The 19,309-nt window shown below is 45.1% G+C and overlaps 1 protein-coding gene across 1 annotated transcript in view; it reads left to right on the top strand.

The window, feature by feature from the left end:
- Window positions 1–1,712: 1,712 nt before the first annotated feature.
- PAXBP1 (PAX3 and PAX7 binding protein 1) overlaps window positions 1,713–19,309 on the top strand; it is a 38,848-nt gene continuing 21,251 nt past the window's right edge. The window contains exons 1-8 of the mRNA XM_007519707.3: window positions 1,713–2,167; window positions 3,716–3,844; window positions 9,236–9,412; window positions 11,443–11,664; window positions 12,401–12,504; window positions 14,407–14,624; window positions 15,128–15,317; window positions 18,999–19,122. Of these exons, the coding sequence (XP_007519769.2) occupies window positions 1,843–2,167; window positions 3,716–3,844; window positions 9,236–9,412; window positions 11,443–11,664; window positions 12,401–12,504; window positions 14,407–14,624; window positions 15,128–15,317; window positions 18,999–19,122 (1,489 nt within the window). The 5' untranslated portion in view covers window positions 1,713–1,842. The remainder of the gene's footprint in view (window positions 2,168–3,715; window positions 3,845–9,235; window positions 9,413–11,442; window positions 11,665–12,400; window positions 12,505–14,406; window positions 14,625–15,127; window positions 15,318–18,998; window positions 19,123–19,309) is intronic.

Genomic DNA, 19,309 nt, shown 5'->3' with positions numbered 1-19,309 from the left:
CACCTGGCCCTGGAAATTTAACATTTCATGAATCTTGACAAGATGGTGAATCAAAGTAGTGATCAATAGGCCCTACCATATTTGCTCCTAGACGTGCAAATTGGCAGAGTCGGGCGGTAGCGCAGCGGGTTAAGCATACATGGCACAAAGCGCGCAAGGACGGGTTTAAGAATCCCGGTTGGAGCCCCGGCTCCCCACCTGCAAGGGAGTCACTTCACAAGCGGTGAAGCAGGTCTACAGGTGTCTATCTTTCTCTCCTCCCTCTGTCTTCCCCTCCTCCATTTCCCTCTGTCCTATCGGACGACAAGAATAACTACAACAAGGGCAACAAAAGGGAATAAATATTTAAGAAAAAAAGTGCAACTTGGCAATGCTTCTTAATAGCAGTTCAGAATAAGCTATATTACAAATGTACATTTGGATGTAGCATTTGCAAGTCTTGTTCAGCCTACAGGAGAGGCAACCATCGTATGAAGCTTTTTATTGCACCATGAATTACAGCAAGACTGGAAAGATCCTCAGCATCCGTGCATGTAGGACTATGTAAAAATTCATGGTTCATTCCAACAACTGTTGACTATGCAAAAGATTAAGAGGTTTTGTATGCAGATATGAACCACTCTCCAATTTATGTTCTACTAAAATCACACCACTTACATACTGTGCATAAAAAAGTCAATTCATAAAAAATCTATACGTAGTTGATTTTATGTTCATAGGAGGATCAAGAGAAACTTCTAAACAGTATCGCCAAGGAGGTGGACAAAAAGGCTTCCAGACATGGAGTGGGGGGGGAGGGAGACTTCTCTCTTCTCAACTCCCTCTGTCACCACTGCGATTTTGAGTCAAGGCAAGGATTTCAGAGACAACAAAAGCAATGATCCCAAAATCTGGTGATGGAATGGGACACCTGTGAGTCCGACCTTGGAAGCTGGACACTCTCCGCCCAAAAGGGTCTCTCCAGTTAAGGTGTAGATGATAAATTTTGGGCATACATGGCGGAAGACGTGAAACTACCCGAGACAAAAACTGTCTTGGGAAACATTTCCCCCAATAAAAGTAAATATTAAAGGTGTGGGGGGCTGGGGGAGAGAAATGTCACCTCTGGCACCCACACCTGTCATGTGGCCTAATCACTTCTTCTCGAGTCGATTTTCCTGCCGTCTGTTTCTGGAAATTGCTAAGTTTGGGGGCAAAGTCGGCATTCTTTGCAACCCGTTGTCGCTGTGGCTGCACAGAGGCCGGGAGATGCTGTCTCATCCATGACAGCCAATTGTTGGGGGCAGACTCTGCAACACCGACAGCCGCAGAAAACGTAAATCGGCCTGGGTGGAGTAGGTAATAATCACGTCCTCACCCCATCACACCTCCACTCACCTGGCGACAACACCCCACCCCGCTGTCCCTGCACCCACCCCGAAGCCCCAGCTCAGCGTCGTCCCTCCATCAGCCCGTTCCCGCCCCCCAATCCCGGCGCTCGGCGGGAGCTCGCGTCACATGACCGCTGACGTCAAGGCGGAAGACGCCCTGCAGCACAATGGGCGGAGGCCGATGGGGTCTACTCTTGCCTTTCGTCTCTATGATTCCACCTTTGTGATTCACCCAGCGGCTCCATGTTAGTAGTCCTCCTGGCCGACAGAGGGCAGTACGAACATCGCGGACGTTCTCGCGAGAGGCGGGGAGACGGCCCCGAGGACCGAGGGGCGTGGCGCAGCGCGACCGCGGGAGCCTTGCAGGACCCGGCTGGATCGCGGCGAGAGCGCGCGTGCGCCGTCCCGAGCTCGGCGCAGCCGGTGCCGCGGTGTGAAGAGCGGGGCCGAGGCCGCCGTGCGGGCCGCGGGGATGTTCCGGAAGGCCCGGCGAGTGAACGTGCGCAAGCGGAACGACTCAGAGGAGGAGGAGCGGGAGCGCGACGACGAGCAGGAGCCGCCGCCGTTGCTGCCCCCGCCGCCGGGCACCGGCGAGGAACCGGGCCCCGGGGGTGCCGGGGGGGACTCGCTGCTGGGCCCGCCGCCCTGTGCGCCCATCGCGGGCCCCGGGCCCGAGGCGGGGGGCGGCTGCCCGGGCGGCGCGGAGCCGGGCAACGGGCTGAAGCCGCGCAAGAGGCCGCGGGAGAACAAAGAGGCGCCGCGGGCCAGTCTGCTGAGCTTCCAGGACGAGGAGGAAGGTAACCGGCTCCGCCGGGGCCCGGCCCGGCCGCCCCCCGACCGCCCCTGCGCCCCCACCCCGGGGCCCCCGAGCCCCGGCCCGGGCTCCTCCCCACAGAGGCAGGTGGGATGCAGATTCCGGGCGGGCTCCTGGGTCCCGGGTGCGAGTCCAGGCTGCAGAGAGCTGCTGAGAGCTGGAATGCGCCTTCGATCGGGTTTTTATCGTGCTTTTAATTTCCACCACCCGTGACGTTGCAGTGGTAGCGGGATCTCCCATCCCTCTCTGTCTCTGTCTCTGTCTCTCTCTCGCTCGCTCGCTCGCTCGCTCGCTCGCTCTCGATTGCAAGTATTTTTCATGAGAACGATAGGAGGAGAGAGAAAGAACCAGCCGTGGCTCTGGTACATGTGCTGCCCGGGATTGAACTCTGGGACCTCATGCTTGAGAGCCCGATGCTTTACCCCCTGCGCCACCTCCCCCCCTGGATCATTTCTTTCTTTTTTCTGTTTTCTTTTTTTGTTTGTTTGTTTGTTTGTTTGTTTTGGCAGAGCCCCGGCTCAGCTCTGGCCGATGGCGGTGCTGTGCTGGGGATTGAAGCGGGGACCTCAGAGCCTCGGGCAGGAAAGGCTTTTGCAGACCCGTGATGCTGTCTCCCCTGCCTCCGTCTCTTTCTGCCTCTCCCTCCCGTCTTTATTGATTTGATAAGAGACAAAGCGAGAGGGAAGGGGGAGAGACCTGCAGAGCTGCTGCACCACTTGTATAGGTGGGGACTGGGGGGAGGCTCGAACCCGGGTCGTTTCGCACTGCAACATGTGCGCCAGCACCCGCCCCCATCTCTCCCCCCACCCCCCATTTATTGCATGTGTTTTATCTAACCCGGTCGCTGCCGTCACGACTTGCATGTCTCATGCTTTTCTTTTCCGTAAGGGAGGACTGTCTTTATTTTTTGACCTCCCCCTTGTAATTTTTTTTTCCCCCCTTTAAAATTTCTTTCTTTAGCGTCGAGAAGGAATATAGCCAGGTTTGGGGGATTTTTGTTTTGTTTTTATTCGATTGATGCAGGGAGCATTGGGTGAAGTGGACTCGGCTTTTAGTAGTGCCGCATCAGAGCGGGTGATGGAGCCATCAGACTGACTTTGGCAAGTTTCCGTTCGCCCGCACGGTGGGCTTGTGTAGGGGTCGGTGATGGGGAGTTGGTTAGACTTGACAGTTCTGTCAGCCTGCACCTTTGGCTTTTGGATATTTTGTTTCAGTTACCATAATGATTTGGTCATTGTTTTTTTTCAGTGATTCCTCCCTTTCCCCCGTAGATTATTTAGAAAGACATTAAGAAACACAGGGATTTGTAAAGTTCTGTGTGTTGTTAGGCTGTTCAAGAAAACCAAGGCTTGTTGCTGCAGACTTACCAAACTGGCTTCCATTTTCGAGAGCCCAGAGATGTGAAATTACTGCAAGTTAATGTGGCGGTTTGGGTGCATGTGTGGCAGAAGTTTAGAAGCCTACAGGATCTCGTGAAAGTTAGAAGAAAAGATAATGTTTGAAAGCATCTTCTGATTTTTTTTTTTTTAAGAAAATGAAGAAGTTTTCAAAGTGAAGAAATCAAGTTATAGTAAAAAGATAGTGAAATTGCTTAAGAAAGAATATAAGGAAGATCTTGAAAAATCGAAGATTAAGACAGAACTCAACTCACCAGCCGACAGTAAGTACCGAGCAGTAAGGACTGGGCTCTTTATGGGGGGGGTGGGGTTGGGTGGGTACCATGCATGCCTCGTGAACTCGCCATCAGGTCTGCCCAAATGGAGTGAGGATACAGTTACTGTTTAATTGTAGCACACGTGGGTTGTATATGCCTGTTTTAAACAGAATAATTAGCACTGTACTGCTTCCCAGTGCGGCAAATAAGTCCGCTCCCAATTTTGCTGCCCGTGTTTGAACTGTGGCCAAACAGAAGGAAGGTTCCGACTTGAACCTGAAAATCAGGTTTGTTCCTTTTGAGCCGGGCACTCTCCAGACTTACAGGTTTGCAATTTCTCTGGTGGTGGTTGCAGTTAGCTTGATTCTTTGAAAACTGTTCGGAATGTCAGGCTTTGGTGTTGGCTTGAGCAGCTGTATTGAATTGCCGCCAGCATTGTGCAAACATCTTCCAGGTCCTCTCAGAGCCCGTGTTGAAGAACTTTAGACGGCGACTTTGTTACTGTACTTTACCGTGATCTAAATTATCCTCATTCTGATGGCCTCGGGAAATCCTTTTTTTCAGTTATTGCCTCTCGTGTTCTCGGCAGAGAAGTGTATCTTAGTTTAGATTTAAGAGGCAGGTAGGGACCACATTATAGACAAAGTGGATCTTGGAGCAGGATCTTTGATAACTGAAATGCTACAAGATAGAAGAGCAAAGTATGGAAGCGTTTTTAGAAGATTAAGCGAAGAGCAAGAAAAGAACAGGTGGACAAGTCAGAGCAGGGGATGGCTGGAGGGAGGCAGGCTTCGGGTGAAAGATGCTTTGTTGACAGCTTGTCAGGCATATTAGTATCCAGTGGGGAGTTAGAGTTGCCATGTTCAGCGGCTTGGCAAGATAGTGACATGGTGGGAGCTTTTTGAAACCTTAACTTATATTTTTATAGCAGGCAGCCTGGCTTGGCAGGAGGAGGCTGCATACATCAAGCAGTCGAAATTCCTTATCAGGGCAAATTAAAAAAAAAAAAGTTTGTTCTGGGCACGGCATGGGAAAAAGACATGCAAAGAGAAGTGTATTCAAGAGACGTCCTGAGGGGAAAGCTGCGTGTCTTGAAATCCGCTTTAGCTGTTGGGTTGGAAGAAATAGTCCGGTCTTAGTACTTGTGCCACAGTGACCGAGAGTGACTGTGGGTATCAGTGGAATGCGCAGAAGTAGGGAAGGCAGGTGGGAGGAGGAGTATTTTTAGGGGAACCAGTTCTCTTGGAGTGTGGACAACGGCCTCATTTCGCCCAGATCTCTTGAGAGCCAGCTGTGCGCAGTGACATAGTACAAGGAAGGCCAGGAAACGTGACAGCTGAGGAAAGAGCATTTGCTGTGGACCTTAGAGCTGAGGCAGGGGCCAATGGGGAACAGGCTCATCTGCTGTGGCCTTGTCCTGTCTTCTACTTTGACGCGCCTCTGAGAGACTGCCACTAGCCAGCTCCACTAACGATGGGGCTGTGGAGCCCTGTCCAGGGTTCAGACTTGGCCTTATGCTAAGACCAGTGCTCTAACTACTGCACCATCTTCTGGGTTTGGTTTCCAAAGCACTGCTCTTCTCGGACTTATCTTGGTATGGGGGTTTGACCCTGGGACTTTGGAGCCTGAGGTATTAAAGTCTTGTGTAACCATGATGCTGTTCCTCTTCATGACATTCCTAATGCCCATCATTACGCTTGAGATGAAGTGGAGTTAGCCAGTAAGCACTTGGAGACGTCGAGTTAGCTTATCTCGTGTGAGATGTGGGAACGGCAGACTAGAAGAATGTCTAAGAACCTACAGTTTCTGCCTGCAGGAATCCCAAAACATAGAGGGGGAGGGGGTTTACTAAAGCCGTGAAAGCATCATTGAGGCCAGAGGGGGAAAGAGAGTATTTCGTGATGATGATGAGTTGCGTGAAATAGTGCTGGAAAGTTCAAGAAGCCAGGACCGAGAGAGGCCTACCGGCAGGGCTTCTGTGTCCTTCTCTGAAGGAACCGGTCCTCTAGCCAAGCCCCGTGCCCACGAGGCTGTCAGGATGTCGAAAGGATGGTTTTTGCAGACTGCTCCAGGACTCTGTGGAGTAGTAGCTGGCTGGCTGGGGCCTGGTGAGCTTGAAACGGGAGAAGTCCAGGCCTCTGGACAGCTTAACAGAGAGAAGGGTAAGTGGCAGTCTTGATAAAGAATTGAAAACAGTGTCTCTGTGTAGAGGAGAAGAGGGGGAGAGAGGGAAAGCCTGGCCAAGTTCAAGGAAATGGCAACATTTTGTTGGTGAGAAGAGCAAATTTCCTGGCATTTTGCTAAATGGTTATGCAGAAGACCTGAGACTGAAGACCCATTTTCTGTCCCTGCACCACCATAAGCCAGAGCTGATGAAACTGAATAAGATCTTGAGAGGTCTTTGCCTGACCGTTTCTGATCGTGTAGACCTTTGACAGTTCTGGTTTATGTGTTTAAAGTCATGGTTTTTGTGAGGGTTTAGAGCAGACATAGATTCTTGGTAACATCATTTTTAAATCTCACCATCAGGCTTCGGTGGTGGCACACACAGTGGAGTACACAAGTGACCGTGCACGAGGGAGGACCTGGGTTAAAGCTCCTGTTCCCACCTGCGGGGAGGAGATATCACGGGTAGTGGAGCGTTGCTGCAGGTGTCTCTCCGCTCTGCATCCTGTTTGTCACCCTACAGACCAACAAACGGCTGCCAGGAATGATGGGGCCCTTGAGATACCAAGTCTCAGCGTCAGAGGCCTTGGAGAAGGGGGGGCTAGCCTGGGGTCCCCACTGCCAGAGACATTCTTTGTTTGGTTCTTTTTCTCATTAATAAGTAAAATCTGGAAACATCTCAGCATTAGAATGTATTGCAGAGAGAGTCGGACGGTAGCACAGTGGGTGAAGCAAAGCACAAGGACCGGCGGAAGGATCCCGGTTTGAGCCCCCGGGCTTCCCACCTGCAGGGGAGTCGCTTCACAGGTGGTGAAGCAGGTCTGCAGGTGTCTGTCTTTCCCCCTCTCTGTCTTCCCCTCCTCTCTCCATTTCTCTCTGTCCTATCTAACAATGATGACATCAACAACATCAACAATAACTACAACAACAAAATAAGGGCAACAAAAGGGAAAATAAATATAAAAAACAAACAAAAAAAGCAGAATGTGGGGGGTCAGGCGGTGGCGCAGTGGGTTAAGCGCATGTGGCGCAAAGCGCAGGGACCGGCGTAAGGATCCCGGTTCGAGCCCCTGGCTCCCCACCTGCAGGGGCGTCGCTTCACAGGCGGTGAAGCAGGTCTGCAGGTGTCTATCTTTCTCTCCCCTTCTCTGTCTTCCCCTCCTCTCTCCATTTCTCTCTGTCCTATCCAACAACGAATTGTGTCAACAAGGGCAATAATAATAACCACAACGAAGCTACAACAAGGGCAACAAAAGGGGGAAAAAATGGCCTCCAGGAGCGGTGGATTCATGGTGCAGGCACCGAGCCCAGCAATAACCCTGGAGGAGGAGGAAAAAAAAAAAAAAAAGCAGAATGTACTGCAGAAGGAAGCCATCATCTAGCGAGGTAAGATGGTAAATGAAGTTAGAGCAGAGTGACCTAGATCTTCTCAGTAAAGATGGAGTATTGATATTGCCCCTGAGAGCAGACAGTGGTCTGAGAAGGAAAGTTGTTTTTTTTTTTTTTAACTTTTATGTATAAAATGGAAACACTGTCAAGACCATAGGATAAAAGGGGTACAATTCTACACAGTCCTCAACCAACAGAACTCCGTATCCTATCCCTTCCCCTAGTAGCTCCCCTATTTTTTATCCTTCTGGGATCATGGACTCCGGGTCATTATGGGGTGCAGAAGGTGGAAGGCTTCTGTAATTGCTTCCCCGGAAAGATTACCTTTTTGAAGCAGTTTTTAGGAGGGGAACGTGTTAGAAAAATGGTGGGACAATATCTACCATGCTTAAGATACATTGTTGTCTCAACTTTGTCTCCATATTTCTTGTGCCTGTTGTCTGCATTGCCAGGTTAGTTGCTTCAAGCTAGAAATCACTCTAGACTTTCCATGTCTGCCCCTTGACTGCAGGAGGAAGTAGGAAGACTAGTTAGCCCCCTGTGATGTAGCAGTGCCTTGTGGAGTTTGTGGCAGGAAAGCAGTCTGGGAGCTGGCCTCCTCTGGGGGTGACCGGAGAATTGCCAAGCTCTCTTTACTGTCCACATGGTCCTTGGGACTGCTTCCTTGCTCTTTCCTGGTTTGCATGTGGCTACTCAACCAAGCTTAGTGCCACCTGCTCTCCAACTCGTCCCTCCTTCATGATTTGAGATTCCTAGAAAGAGAGTCGGGGTGTTGATGCTTTGGTCAGCAATCCACTCCAACTTTCAGCCATCGTGTCGGAGTCAGCGCACAGCGCCTATGGGGAGATCACACCAGGTGAAAGGTGACAGCGGTGATGTGTGGACTACGATAGTCCATGAAGTGTTTGTTGATTGTGTAGAGAAGTTATCTGATCTGTGAACTTGGTTCTCTGTATAGGCTACCTTAAATGGTCTTAGAGTTCCACGAAACTGACTTCTAAAATGAAATAGTGCTCAAAGAAGTACACATGGTTTCTCTGGGAGTGTAGTGGAAGAAATGGTTAATTTAGATAAGTCAGTAAAATTCTTATTTGTTTATTTAAAAAAGGAGACATTATCAAAACCATAGGATAGGAGGGGTACAACTCCACACAATTCCCACCACCAGATCTCTGTATCCCCTCCACTCCCCTGATAGCTTTCCCATTCTCTATCCCTCTGGGAGTATGGACCCAAGGTCATTATGGGATGCAGAAGGTGGAAGGTCTGGCTTCTGTCATTGCTTCCCTGCTGAACATGGGCGTTGACAGGTTGGTCCATACTCCCAGCCTGCCTCTCTCTTTCCCTAATAGTGTGGGTCTCTGGGGAAGCAGAGCTCCAGGACACATTGGTGGGGTCGTCTGTCCAGGGAAGTCTGGTCAGCATCATGCTGGCATTTGGAACCTGGTGGGTAAAAAGAGAGTTAGCATACAAAGCCAAACAAATTGCTGAACAATCAGGACCTGAAGGCTGGAATAGTGCAGATGAAGTGTTGGGGGGTCCTCACTGCAGACTCGTGTATTTCTGCTTTCAGGTATATATTTTGCACTAGTTTATGGATACGTGTGAAGTCAGTAGAATTCTAACAGGATCGGGCAGACCCTCTGGCGCAGTCCTGTGTGCCTTCTATTTTATTGCCCAGTTGTATTTGATGCTGGACATCTCATTTTCATAGTGAAGTGGTTTGAGGTTTTTATAGATGTTAAAGTCATATTTTAATGAGTTGGGGCCGTGATAGAATTTAAAAGTGTCTCAATTCATGGCTTTTATTTTTATAAATGTGTTTACTCGTTAAAAATGTAGGCGAACCACCTTTGGACAAAACCGGCCATGTTAAGGACGACAGTCAAGAAGACGGAGTTCTTCTCATTGAGCGCGGGGAAGATGAGATGGATATGGAAAGTGAGAAGGAAGAAGAAAAACCAAAGGCTGGGGGCGCTTTTTCAAATGCCTTGTCTTCCTTGAATGTCCTCCGACCAGGTATGTTCTCGGAGTACTTCTCCAGCAAGGAAGGCCTCAGGATGGGGCTTGAGTTGAGATAGTTGTTTGGGAAGAAGCTGGCAAGGCACTGTTTCTTGGGGCATCCCAGTCTGAAGCCAGGATGTATTTGCAAATAAGGCGAAAGACCTACAAATGCCCCATCATTCAGAGTTCGTTCTCGGGCACTTTTGTTGTCAAAACAAATACGGGGAGTCGGGCAGTCATGCAGCAGGTTAAGCGCACATGGCGCAAAGGGCAAGGACCGGCTTAAGGATCCTGGTTCCAGCCCCGGCTCCCCACCTGCAGGGGAGTCGCTTCACAGGCGGTGAAGCAGGTCTGCAGGTGTCTGTCTTTCTCTCCCCATCTCTGTCTCCCCCTCCTCTCTCCATTTCTCTGTCTTATCCAATAACAACAATAATAACTACAATAAAACAACAAGGGCAACAAAAGGGAATAAACATATATATAAATAAATAATTTAAAAATAACTACAACAATAAAACAACAAAGGCAACAAAAAGGAATAAATAAGTAAATATTAAAAAAAACAAATAGGGCTCTGCTTTGTAAATCAACAAATGGCCTTTTTTTTTTTTTCTTTTTTTCCTTTACCAGTTCTAAGTGTAATGTAATGGGATGTTATGTACTAAAATAACAATTAGGCAAAGCTTTTTTTTTTTTTTTCTTTTCCCCCCTCCAGGGTTATTGCTGGGCTCGGTGCCTGCACCATGAATCCACTGCTCCTAGAGGCCATTTTTCCCCCTTTTTGTTGCCCTTGTTGTAGCCTCGTTGTGTGTGGTTATTATTATTGCCATTGTTGATGTTGTTCGTTGGATAGGACAGAGAGAAATGGAGAGAAGAGGGAAAGACAGAGGGGGAGAGAAAGATAGACACCTGCAGACCTGCTTCACCGCCTGTGAAGCGACTCCCCTGCAGGTAGGGAGCCGGGGGCTTGAATGGGATCCTTATGCCGTTCCTGCACTTTGCGCCACATGCACTTAACCCTCTGTGCCACCACCCGACCCCTGTTTTGTTTTTGTTTTTTATAGTGAAATGGTCAATTTGACTATATAGCCCACTATGCTTTGTTTGGTGAATCCTGTTAAGCCGTTAAAATTATGTTTAGACAGAGTCATAACATCAAGAAAAGCTTATGCTATAATTGGAATGAAAAATTAGATGCAGAGTTCAATCTACTTATAAACTGCAAATTGCGCACAGTTTTCAAGAGGTATAGTATAAATCAAAGTATTTTTAGGATTGTTAGTGTTTTTAATTTTTTTTTTAATATTTACTCCCTTTTGTTGCCCTTGTTTTATTGTTGTTATTATTGTTGTCGTTGTTGTTGTATAGGACAGAGAGAAATGGAGAGAGGAGGGGAAGACAGAGACGGGGAGAGAAAACAGACACCTGCAGACCTGCTTCATCACTTGTGAAGTGACTCCCCTGCAGGTGGGGAGCCGGGGCTTGAACCGGGATCCTTACGCCGGTCCTTGTGCTTTGTGCCACCTGCTTTTAAATTTTTTATGTTTTCTAATTCAGTGATGTGATTTTTATTACTTTGTTTCTGTAAATCAAAAGAATTACAGTTAAAACTGCTTAGGTAGATCCCCTCACCCCCATTTTCCCCACGTGTGCCCCCATTCTGCTTTTTTTTTTTTTAAGTTATTTATTCATTCATGAGAAAGATAGGCAGAGAGGGCAAAAGAGCCAGACATCACTCCGGTACATGGGCTGCCAGGGATTGAACTCAAGACCTCGTGGTTGAGAATCCAATGCTTTATGCACTGCGCCACCTCCCGGACTACCCCCGTTCTGCATTTCTTATTGTATAATGTTGAGTTTCCATTCAGACTGAGTTCAAAATAAAATGATCGGATGATAGGTACAGTGTGGAAGGGAGTGATAGCAAGTCACATGCAAACACCACTGTGGTGGGACTTTCTTGGTGAGATTATTTGAACCTTGTAAATTAGAGTCTTGTTGCCCTGCGGTCACCAGGCTTTATAACTCTGACCATTGGTTTCCAGGAGAAATTCCAGATGCCGCTTTCATCCATGCTGCAAGGAAGAAGCGGCAGATGGCGCGGGAATTGGGAGATTTCACTCCTCACGAGAGCGAGTCGGGTAAAGGCCGCCTGGTGCGAGAAGACGAGAATGATGCCAGTGACGACGAGGATGATGATGAGAAACGCCGGATAGTTTTCTCTGTGAAAGAAAAGTCACAAAGACAGAAGATTGCAGAGGAAATAGGTAGCTTGATGTAACCCACCAGTGAGCCCATATGGTTGCCCCTCTATGTGACTTCATCCTGTTGCCGAACACAGTGTAGCCGCATCTGCCTGGCTTCTGTCTGGTCGGAAAACTGTTCTTACTCGGGTGCTGCTGCCTCACTGAACTTTTTAAAAGCGGTCAGCAGCTTGAAGATTAAGGTTAATGTCTCTGGAGTGCTCCTGCGTAGTCAGTATTGTGCTGAGCCCTTGACACGCACAAGTTCCTCTAGTCAGCTCAGTTTTTATTTTTCTTTGTTGAGTTGATGACATGCTCCCAGAGACCAGTCCGTCTGAAATGGTAACCGCCGCATTAATGCTTCTTCGTTCCCTTCATGGGTACTGTACGTATAAGACCGGCCAAGTTGGGCATGGACTTAAGAGGAAGTCCCGGGGTTGAGCAGTGGTCCATTTGCTTGAGCGCCTATGTTACAATGTGCAAGGGCCCAGTGTTCGAGCCCCTGGTCCCCACTTGCAGGGGGGAGGCTTCACTAGCTGTGGAACAGTGCTACAGGTGTCTCTCTCCCTCTCTTTTCTGTCTTCATTTCGCTGTCTCTATCCAGTAGATGAATAAATAAAAATATTACAGAGGAAGTCCCAGTTTTTTTTTTTAGTAAGATTAAGTTAATGTTAATATTTTTGCTTCATTTTTGTGAGATCATTCTTACAGCATCTCTTCTCACTGCTTTTCTGGTATCGTTTACTGCTTCTGGCTGCAGGTATTGAAGGGAGTGATGATGATGCCTTAGTAACTGGAGAGCAAGACGAAGAACTCAGCCGATGGGAACAGGAGCAGATAAGAAAAGGAATTAATATCCCTCAGGTAAGAAATAAAAGCTAAACTTCAAAAGTTAAGATACTAGACCAGGGAGATGGCATGGTGGCAGAACTCAGGGCTTGCAAGCATGCTCTGCTTCATGCTTTCTCTCATATTAGTTAATAAATAATCTTTTGAGGAGGGTAAGTAGCCTAATGGTTATGCAAACAGACTCTCATGCCTGAGGCTCCAAAGTCCCAGGTTCAGTTCCCTGCACCACCATAAGCCAGAGCTGAACAGTGCTCTGGTTAAAAAAATTAAAAAATAAAAAAATAATCTTTTTTTTTAAAAAAAAATAAAGTAGAATCATACCATATATTGAACTGAATCTTTGTCATTCACACAGGTGATACAATTAAGAAAATTAGGTGTGGTCCAGGAGGTGGCGCTGTAGATAAAGTGTTGGACTCTCAAGCATGAGGTCCTGAGTTCAGTCCCCATCTGCATATGTACCAGAGTGATGTCTGATTCTCTCTCTCCTCCTATCCCTCTCATTAATAAATAAACACATATTTTTCAGAAAATTAGTTGTGGTCTGGGAGGTGCCACAGTGGATAAAGCATTGGACTCTCAAGCATGAGGTCCTGAGTTCAGTCCCTGGCAGCATGTGTACCAGAGTGATGCCTGGTTCTTTATCTTTCTCATAAATCAATTAAAAAAAATTTTTTTAAATTAGTTACATGTCTGATAAGCTCTTATTTTCTGCTTCTGGAGTCAAATAATGGATTTTTTTTTTTTTTTTTTTTGCATTTCTTAACATTTATTTATGAGTGGGAGGGCAGGGCTGTGGCACACCTAGTTGAGTGCATACAGTACTGTGTACAAGGACCCAGGTTCAAGTCCCCCACTCCCCAGCTGCAGGGAGATACTTCATGAGCAGTGAAGCAGGTCTGCAGGTGTGTGTGCTTTCCCACCTCCCTCCCGCCCTCCCTCCACCTCTGTCTTTCCCTCCCCTCTCAATTTCTTTCTGCCTTTATCAAAATAAAGAGAATAAGAGAGAGGAAGAAAAGGAAAAATGGCTACCAGGAGTGGTGGATTCATAGTGCCGGCACCAAGCTCCAGCTTTAATGTAATGACCCTGATGTCTAAATAAATTAAAAATATGGGAGTCGGCGGTAGCACAGCGGGTTAAGCGCAGGTGGCGCAAAGCACAAGGACCAGCGTGAGAATCCCGGTTCGAGCTCCCGGCTCCCTACCTGCAGGAGAGTCGCTTCTTCCCTCTTGATTTCTGGCTGTCTCTATCCAATAAATAAATAAATATTTTTTTTTTTAAGAGTGGTCCAGGAGGTGACGTAGTGGGTGAAGCGTTGGACTCTCAAGCATAGGTCCCGAGTTCAATCCCTGGCAACACATGTACCAGAGTGATGTCTGGCTCTTTCTCTCTCCTATCTTTCTCATTAATAAATAAAATCTTAAAAAAAAAAAAAAGAAAGAAAAAAGTCTTGCGGTATTAAAAAAAAAATTCATGAATGGAATCTGTTTTTTGTTGCTAGTGTCCTGGGGCAGAGTTTTATTTGCTCTTGGGTTAGTTGAGCAGATTGAATGGGGAAGTCCCGGCCCCAGTGTCTGGAGCCCTGGGTGATATAATCTCTTCTCATCCATACATTCTGTGGCCAGAGGAAGTGATAGCTGTTTCATAAAATGGTGACCTTGAATCATTTTTATTGTCCTTTCCAGTGCTAAACTTAACACACTCTAGTTTCTGTTTGTGTTTTTTTTTAATCCCTAGGAGTACATTCAGCAAAAGAGAGCTCCCATCTTTATCAGCTTTGATTTGGAAGAACTCTGCAGTTATTTTACTCATATGCTGTTGGGAAAGTGGTTTTTTCCTTAAACTAAAGATATAATACTCTTTGCAAAAATCTAGCCACTCACATTCCTATGTATATGTCCCGTGTATTTTTCTAGGTTCAAGCAAGTCAGCCCAGTGAAGTGAATCTGTACTACCAGAACACCTACCAGGCGATGCCTTACGGCTCCTCCTATGGCGTTCCTTATAGCTACACGGCCTTTGGATCATCTGATGCCAAGTCTCAAAAAACAGATAATACAGTCCCTTTCAAAACTCCCAGTAATGAGATGACTCCCGTTACTATTGATTTGGTAAAGAAACAGCTTAAAGACAGGTAGGGCAGATCAGCTTCTTAAAGACCTGTCTAGCTTTCTGATCCCTCAGGCAACATGTAGTCTGGGGTAGCAGATGCAGAATGTCGACAATGAAGATTCACGGGCCCATCTTCCAAAGCTGAGCAGGAGATGACATCATACTGTGCTCTGCTACCTTCATGGATTACTTCTGTGGAAGCCTCGAAAAAAAAATTTTTTTTTTTTAAGCTACTTCGAGATCTTGTGGAAGACAGTTTGAATTTGCACCTCTTGGACTCTGGAACAGTGTAGTCAAGATATGGGGGGTAGCAAAGCAGTGAGATTTTGAATAGCCCGCCAGATAACTTTATATCAAACCTGTAAACTGCCTTTTTTTTTTTAAGCAGTACAGATGAAAAGATGCTATTTTAAGTATTTTTATATCTAATAGTGGAACTAAATGCATTATTATAATATTGCAAGCGTCCTGACAGATAGACTTTTGGATGTAAATGTATTGTATGTATCCTTTTGTGTTCCTAAGGTTGGACTCCATGAAAGAATTACACAAAAGCAATCGACAGCAGTACGAGAACCATCTGCAAAGCCGAGTGGACTCTACCAGGGCTATTGAGAGATTAGAAGGGTCTTCTGGGGGTATTGGTGAACGGTATAAATTTTTGCAAGAAATGCGAGGGTATGTCCAAGACTTGCTTGAGTGTTTCAGTGAAAAGGTAAGAATGCAAAAATATTAATCTCTTTGAATAAGGCAAAAATAGGGAGGTCTTGAAGGCCTTATGTAGATCATTTCTGTATGTCAGAAAATACCCACTGAGTTCACCTTTAGAAGTGATGGAAAGTCCTACTTACTTTTCTCCATAAGTGGCATTATATGGGCGCGAGGGGTGCTGGGAGGGGGCAATAGAGTGCCTTCAGTGAAAGCAAAAAAACAAAAATTGAACTCAAAATACATTTAAATCAAACTTGGGCAATTGATGCCATAATATTATAGGCTTATTGGTCTGCCCTGAATTAATAGACTCTGAAGGAGTCATCTTAACAGCTTCCCCCCCTTTTTGTAATTCAAGTCTAAAATTGTTTTTAAACTTTTCCCACTTAAATTTTAACTTTAAGTAAAGTTGGTTGCCACCACTGCTGAGTGTCCATCTAAAGCTTAGACTTCATTCATTTTAGAAACCATTGGACACAGTTTCTTTTAAGATTTCATTTATTCTAAGGTTTTTTTTTCCTTTCTTTTTTTTAAATAATGGTAGGCACAAATTTTTGCTTCCCATTATACATGTTTACATTTAAAGCTGAGTACAGAATTCCCTTTCCTCTGAATGACCTGGATATTTTTATATTTAAGATGCGTTACTTTTATAGACAGTTGTGGAGTTCCCTATTTTTTTTTTTAATTAAAAGTTTGGTGCTTGGACTATACTATCTAAAGTGATACAGAATTAGAAGGCACCTTATCTCTTGTTGATGGCTGTGTGGACTGACAGTTTGCAAGCATATAAGCATATAGTATGGTGAAATGAGTGTATTTTAGCTTTTTACTGTCCCTATTAATACCCTAAAGCCAAAGACTAGTGCAAAGAACACTGCTAGGCCTTATTTATTAATTTATTTGAGAGGGAGGGTGGGAGCAAGAGCTAGAGCATCAGTCTGGTACATGCAGTGTCAGGACTCAAACTCAGAACCTCGTACTTAAGAACCCCAACACAGTGTACTTTAGTACACTGTGCTACCTCGCTGGCCACAAAATCTTTGTCTTAGACCAAACTTTATAAGTGAGGCTTGTCCGTGTAGAGCTTTTTCTTGAAAGTTTTTTGTTTTGAAATTTGCTCCAGGAAACTTGGACACGGCTAACTTCAAACTGAACACTCACACAGTATTGTCAGTACTGAGGTCAGGTGGATAATGCCAATGATATGGAGTTCATACAGTTTTATACATGTAGTTTGTTAGTTTTCAGTTGCTTGCAGTTTTTTTTTTTTAATCTTTATTTTGAATAGAGACAGAAATTGTGAGGGGAGGGGGAAATAGTGCGGGAGAGAGACACCTGCAGACCTGCTTCACCACTCATGAAGCTTTCCCCCTGCAGGTGGGGACCAGGGGCTTGAACCTAGATCTTTGCACATTGTAATGTGTGCACTTAACCAGGTGCACCACCGCCTGGCCCCTGCTTGCAGTTTTAAAAGCAGTTAGTAGTATACTTCCTGTCTCCTGGATTAGTTTGCTTCAGATTATACTAATAAAATTTCATAGAGTCACTTAGATGTTTTAGTAGCAGACCTGTCTACTCTCTTAGAAATGAGTGTTTCATTTTGACATTTTCACATGTATCCAGTTTTGTTGAGAGTGCTGCTGAGTTAATGTCATAAATTGTTAACATATGTTGAGAAACAGTTGGATAGATTTAAATATTCATTTCAGTTATACCATAAAAATATTGCTTCAGGCTAAGGTCATAAAATGTAAATACTCCTTTTTTTTCTATTATAAAAACTTAAGTGATGTTTAATTTAAATTTCAAAATTTATTTGCAGATCATTTTAACTTTCCATTGTTTTATTTCCCTAAAGTCATCATCTTTGTGTTCTGTGCCTTAAGTTTTGTCCTGAAACAATATTAGTGAATAATAGTTACGAATTTGGAGAAGGTAAAGAAGTTGTCATAACACACACATACACCTAGGATAAGTCACAGCTATTAAGAAGCGTGGATGAGAACAACTAAAACCATGTTTTTATTCTCAGTAGAACTTTCTCTGGACTTTGTTAAAAACGATTTCAGTTGCCTAAGTAGAAGGGTTACATTATCAGAATTTAAACTATAAATTTAATCATTGCCTTCTTGTATGGTAGAAACTCAGGAGTATAACTCTTAGCAGAAGAATGCTAGCAGTCTCCAGGACTAAAATCACGTACCCAGGGAGTCCAACTTGGCTTGGAAAAATCGAGGGGGACAGCTGCATCACAATGATATGATCATACTTGATTTAAAAATGGGATTAAAGTGGGGTTTTTGTTGGTTATTATTTGATAGGGCAGAGAGATTGAAGGGAGTGGTAGAGAAGGAAAAAGATAAGATACCTGCAGACCTGCTTTACCACTCATGAAGCATCCCCCTTGCAGGTGGAGAGTAGGAACTTCACTTGAACCAGGCCTTTTGTACTTGGTAACGTGTGCTCAACAAAGTGAGCCTCTGCCTGGCCCAGCGTAAAGTAATTTTAATGAGAGAGTCTCTGGGATCAGCTGCCAAAGATAATTATGCAGATTTGGGGACATTGTTGCCCAGTGTGGCATCTTCTGAAGCAACTCACCAGTTTGACCTTTCAGTAAGCATTTGCTGCTTTTGCAGTGGATCGTGCAAGTACCTAAAACTGCTTTTATTAGAGACATCTTTGTATTCCACCTGCCTTTTTTCATTTTGCATTTGCAGTCTATTCAATTCAGGAAGCTGCTATAACACTTGGTGCCAGTGTTCCCAAACTGTATAAACGAATGTGTTTTCCATTTGCACTAACCACCAGGAAACTAGAATTTCTGGTTTCCTCAGGTATGTGTAGTGGTTGAAAATTTCATAGCATTTGGTTATAGATTTAAGATATTTTTAAAGAGAAAAGTTTTTTTTTTTCTTTTTTCTTATTAAGTTAGGTGTCGTGTTCTATAAGTTTTTGTACTCTATATGAATGAGATAAATGCTGACCTGTGGCTATTGCCCCCCCCCAAAAAAAAAAAATCCATAGTGTATACACACACTGAAAATTCATGTGAAGAGTTTCATTCTTAAAATACAAACACGGAAAATCTTACTTGATAAGAGGACTTAAGTTTATGATACTGGTTGTAGACAGGTTAGTGATAGTCGGACATCGCATTTTCATTATTAGCGTTCGTACACGCAATTCACGCTGAAAGTTTGAAAAAGCTGCATACCAGGGTAGCCTAGCCTACGTTACCGCAGGGTAGTGCTGCTGCTGAGTGGCCAGCGAATTCAGGTGTTCAAAACCGGGTCGCAAACAGGTTCTGTTATAAATAAATGAATAAAAACATTAAGACAGATCATACCGCTAGAAAACTATTCTAAAAGACATCCAAGTATTTCATTCCAAAGGAAGAGCACTAAAACTTTTGGTGTTTCTTTGCTAACATTGGAGTATTAAGTTTTCTAACCAGATTTTTGCTTCGAAAACTAGGCACCGGATATTAAAGATGTATTGGGTTAAAAACAGAAGTGATGTTTTCTGATACGCAGAATTGATTCACTGCTTTTTGTCCCACTGGGTCAGGGTTATTCTGTCCCTAAGGAGGGTGCTTTTTCAGAAATCCGGAAATAGTATGGAACCCTCAAATAAGCGAGCAGCCGAGGAGTTTGGTGTTACGGAGTGTGTTGTATTTTTACAGGTGCCACTGATTAATGAACTTGAATCAGCAATACATCAGCTGTACAAACAGCGAGCTTCCCGCCTTGTCCAAAGACGACAAGATGATATTAAAGATGAATCTTCGGAGTTTTCAAGCCATTCAAGTCAGTCCATCTTGAAGGTTTTTATTATTCATTAAACAACCTTGTTTACTTAGTGCAGCCTAATTGAACATTAGAGTGCTCAAAAGACTTCTTTTTAAATTAGGAAACAGATTTTCTTGCTTTTGTGTCAAGTAGATCTAAAAAGTATAACAGCATGTACTTGAAATGTTTTTTTTTTTTTTAAAGC

This window comes from Erinaceus europaeus, chromosome 9 (genome assembly GCF_950295315.1).
Source record: "Erinaceus europaeus chromosome 9, mEriEur2.1, whole genome shotgun sequence".
NCBI classification, from domain to species: domain Eukaryota; kingdom Metazoa; phylum Chordata; class Mammalia; order Eulipotyphla; family Erinaceidae; genus Erinaceus; species Erinaceus europaeus.
This window is presented reverse-complemented; position numbering and strand designations above follow the sequence as displayed.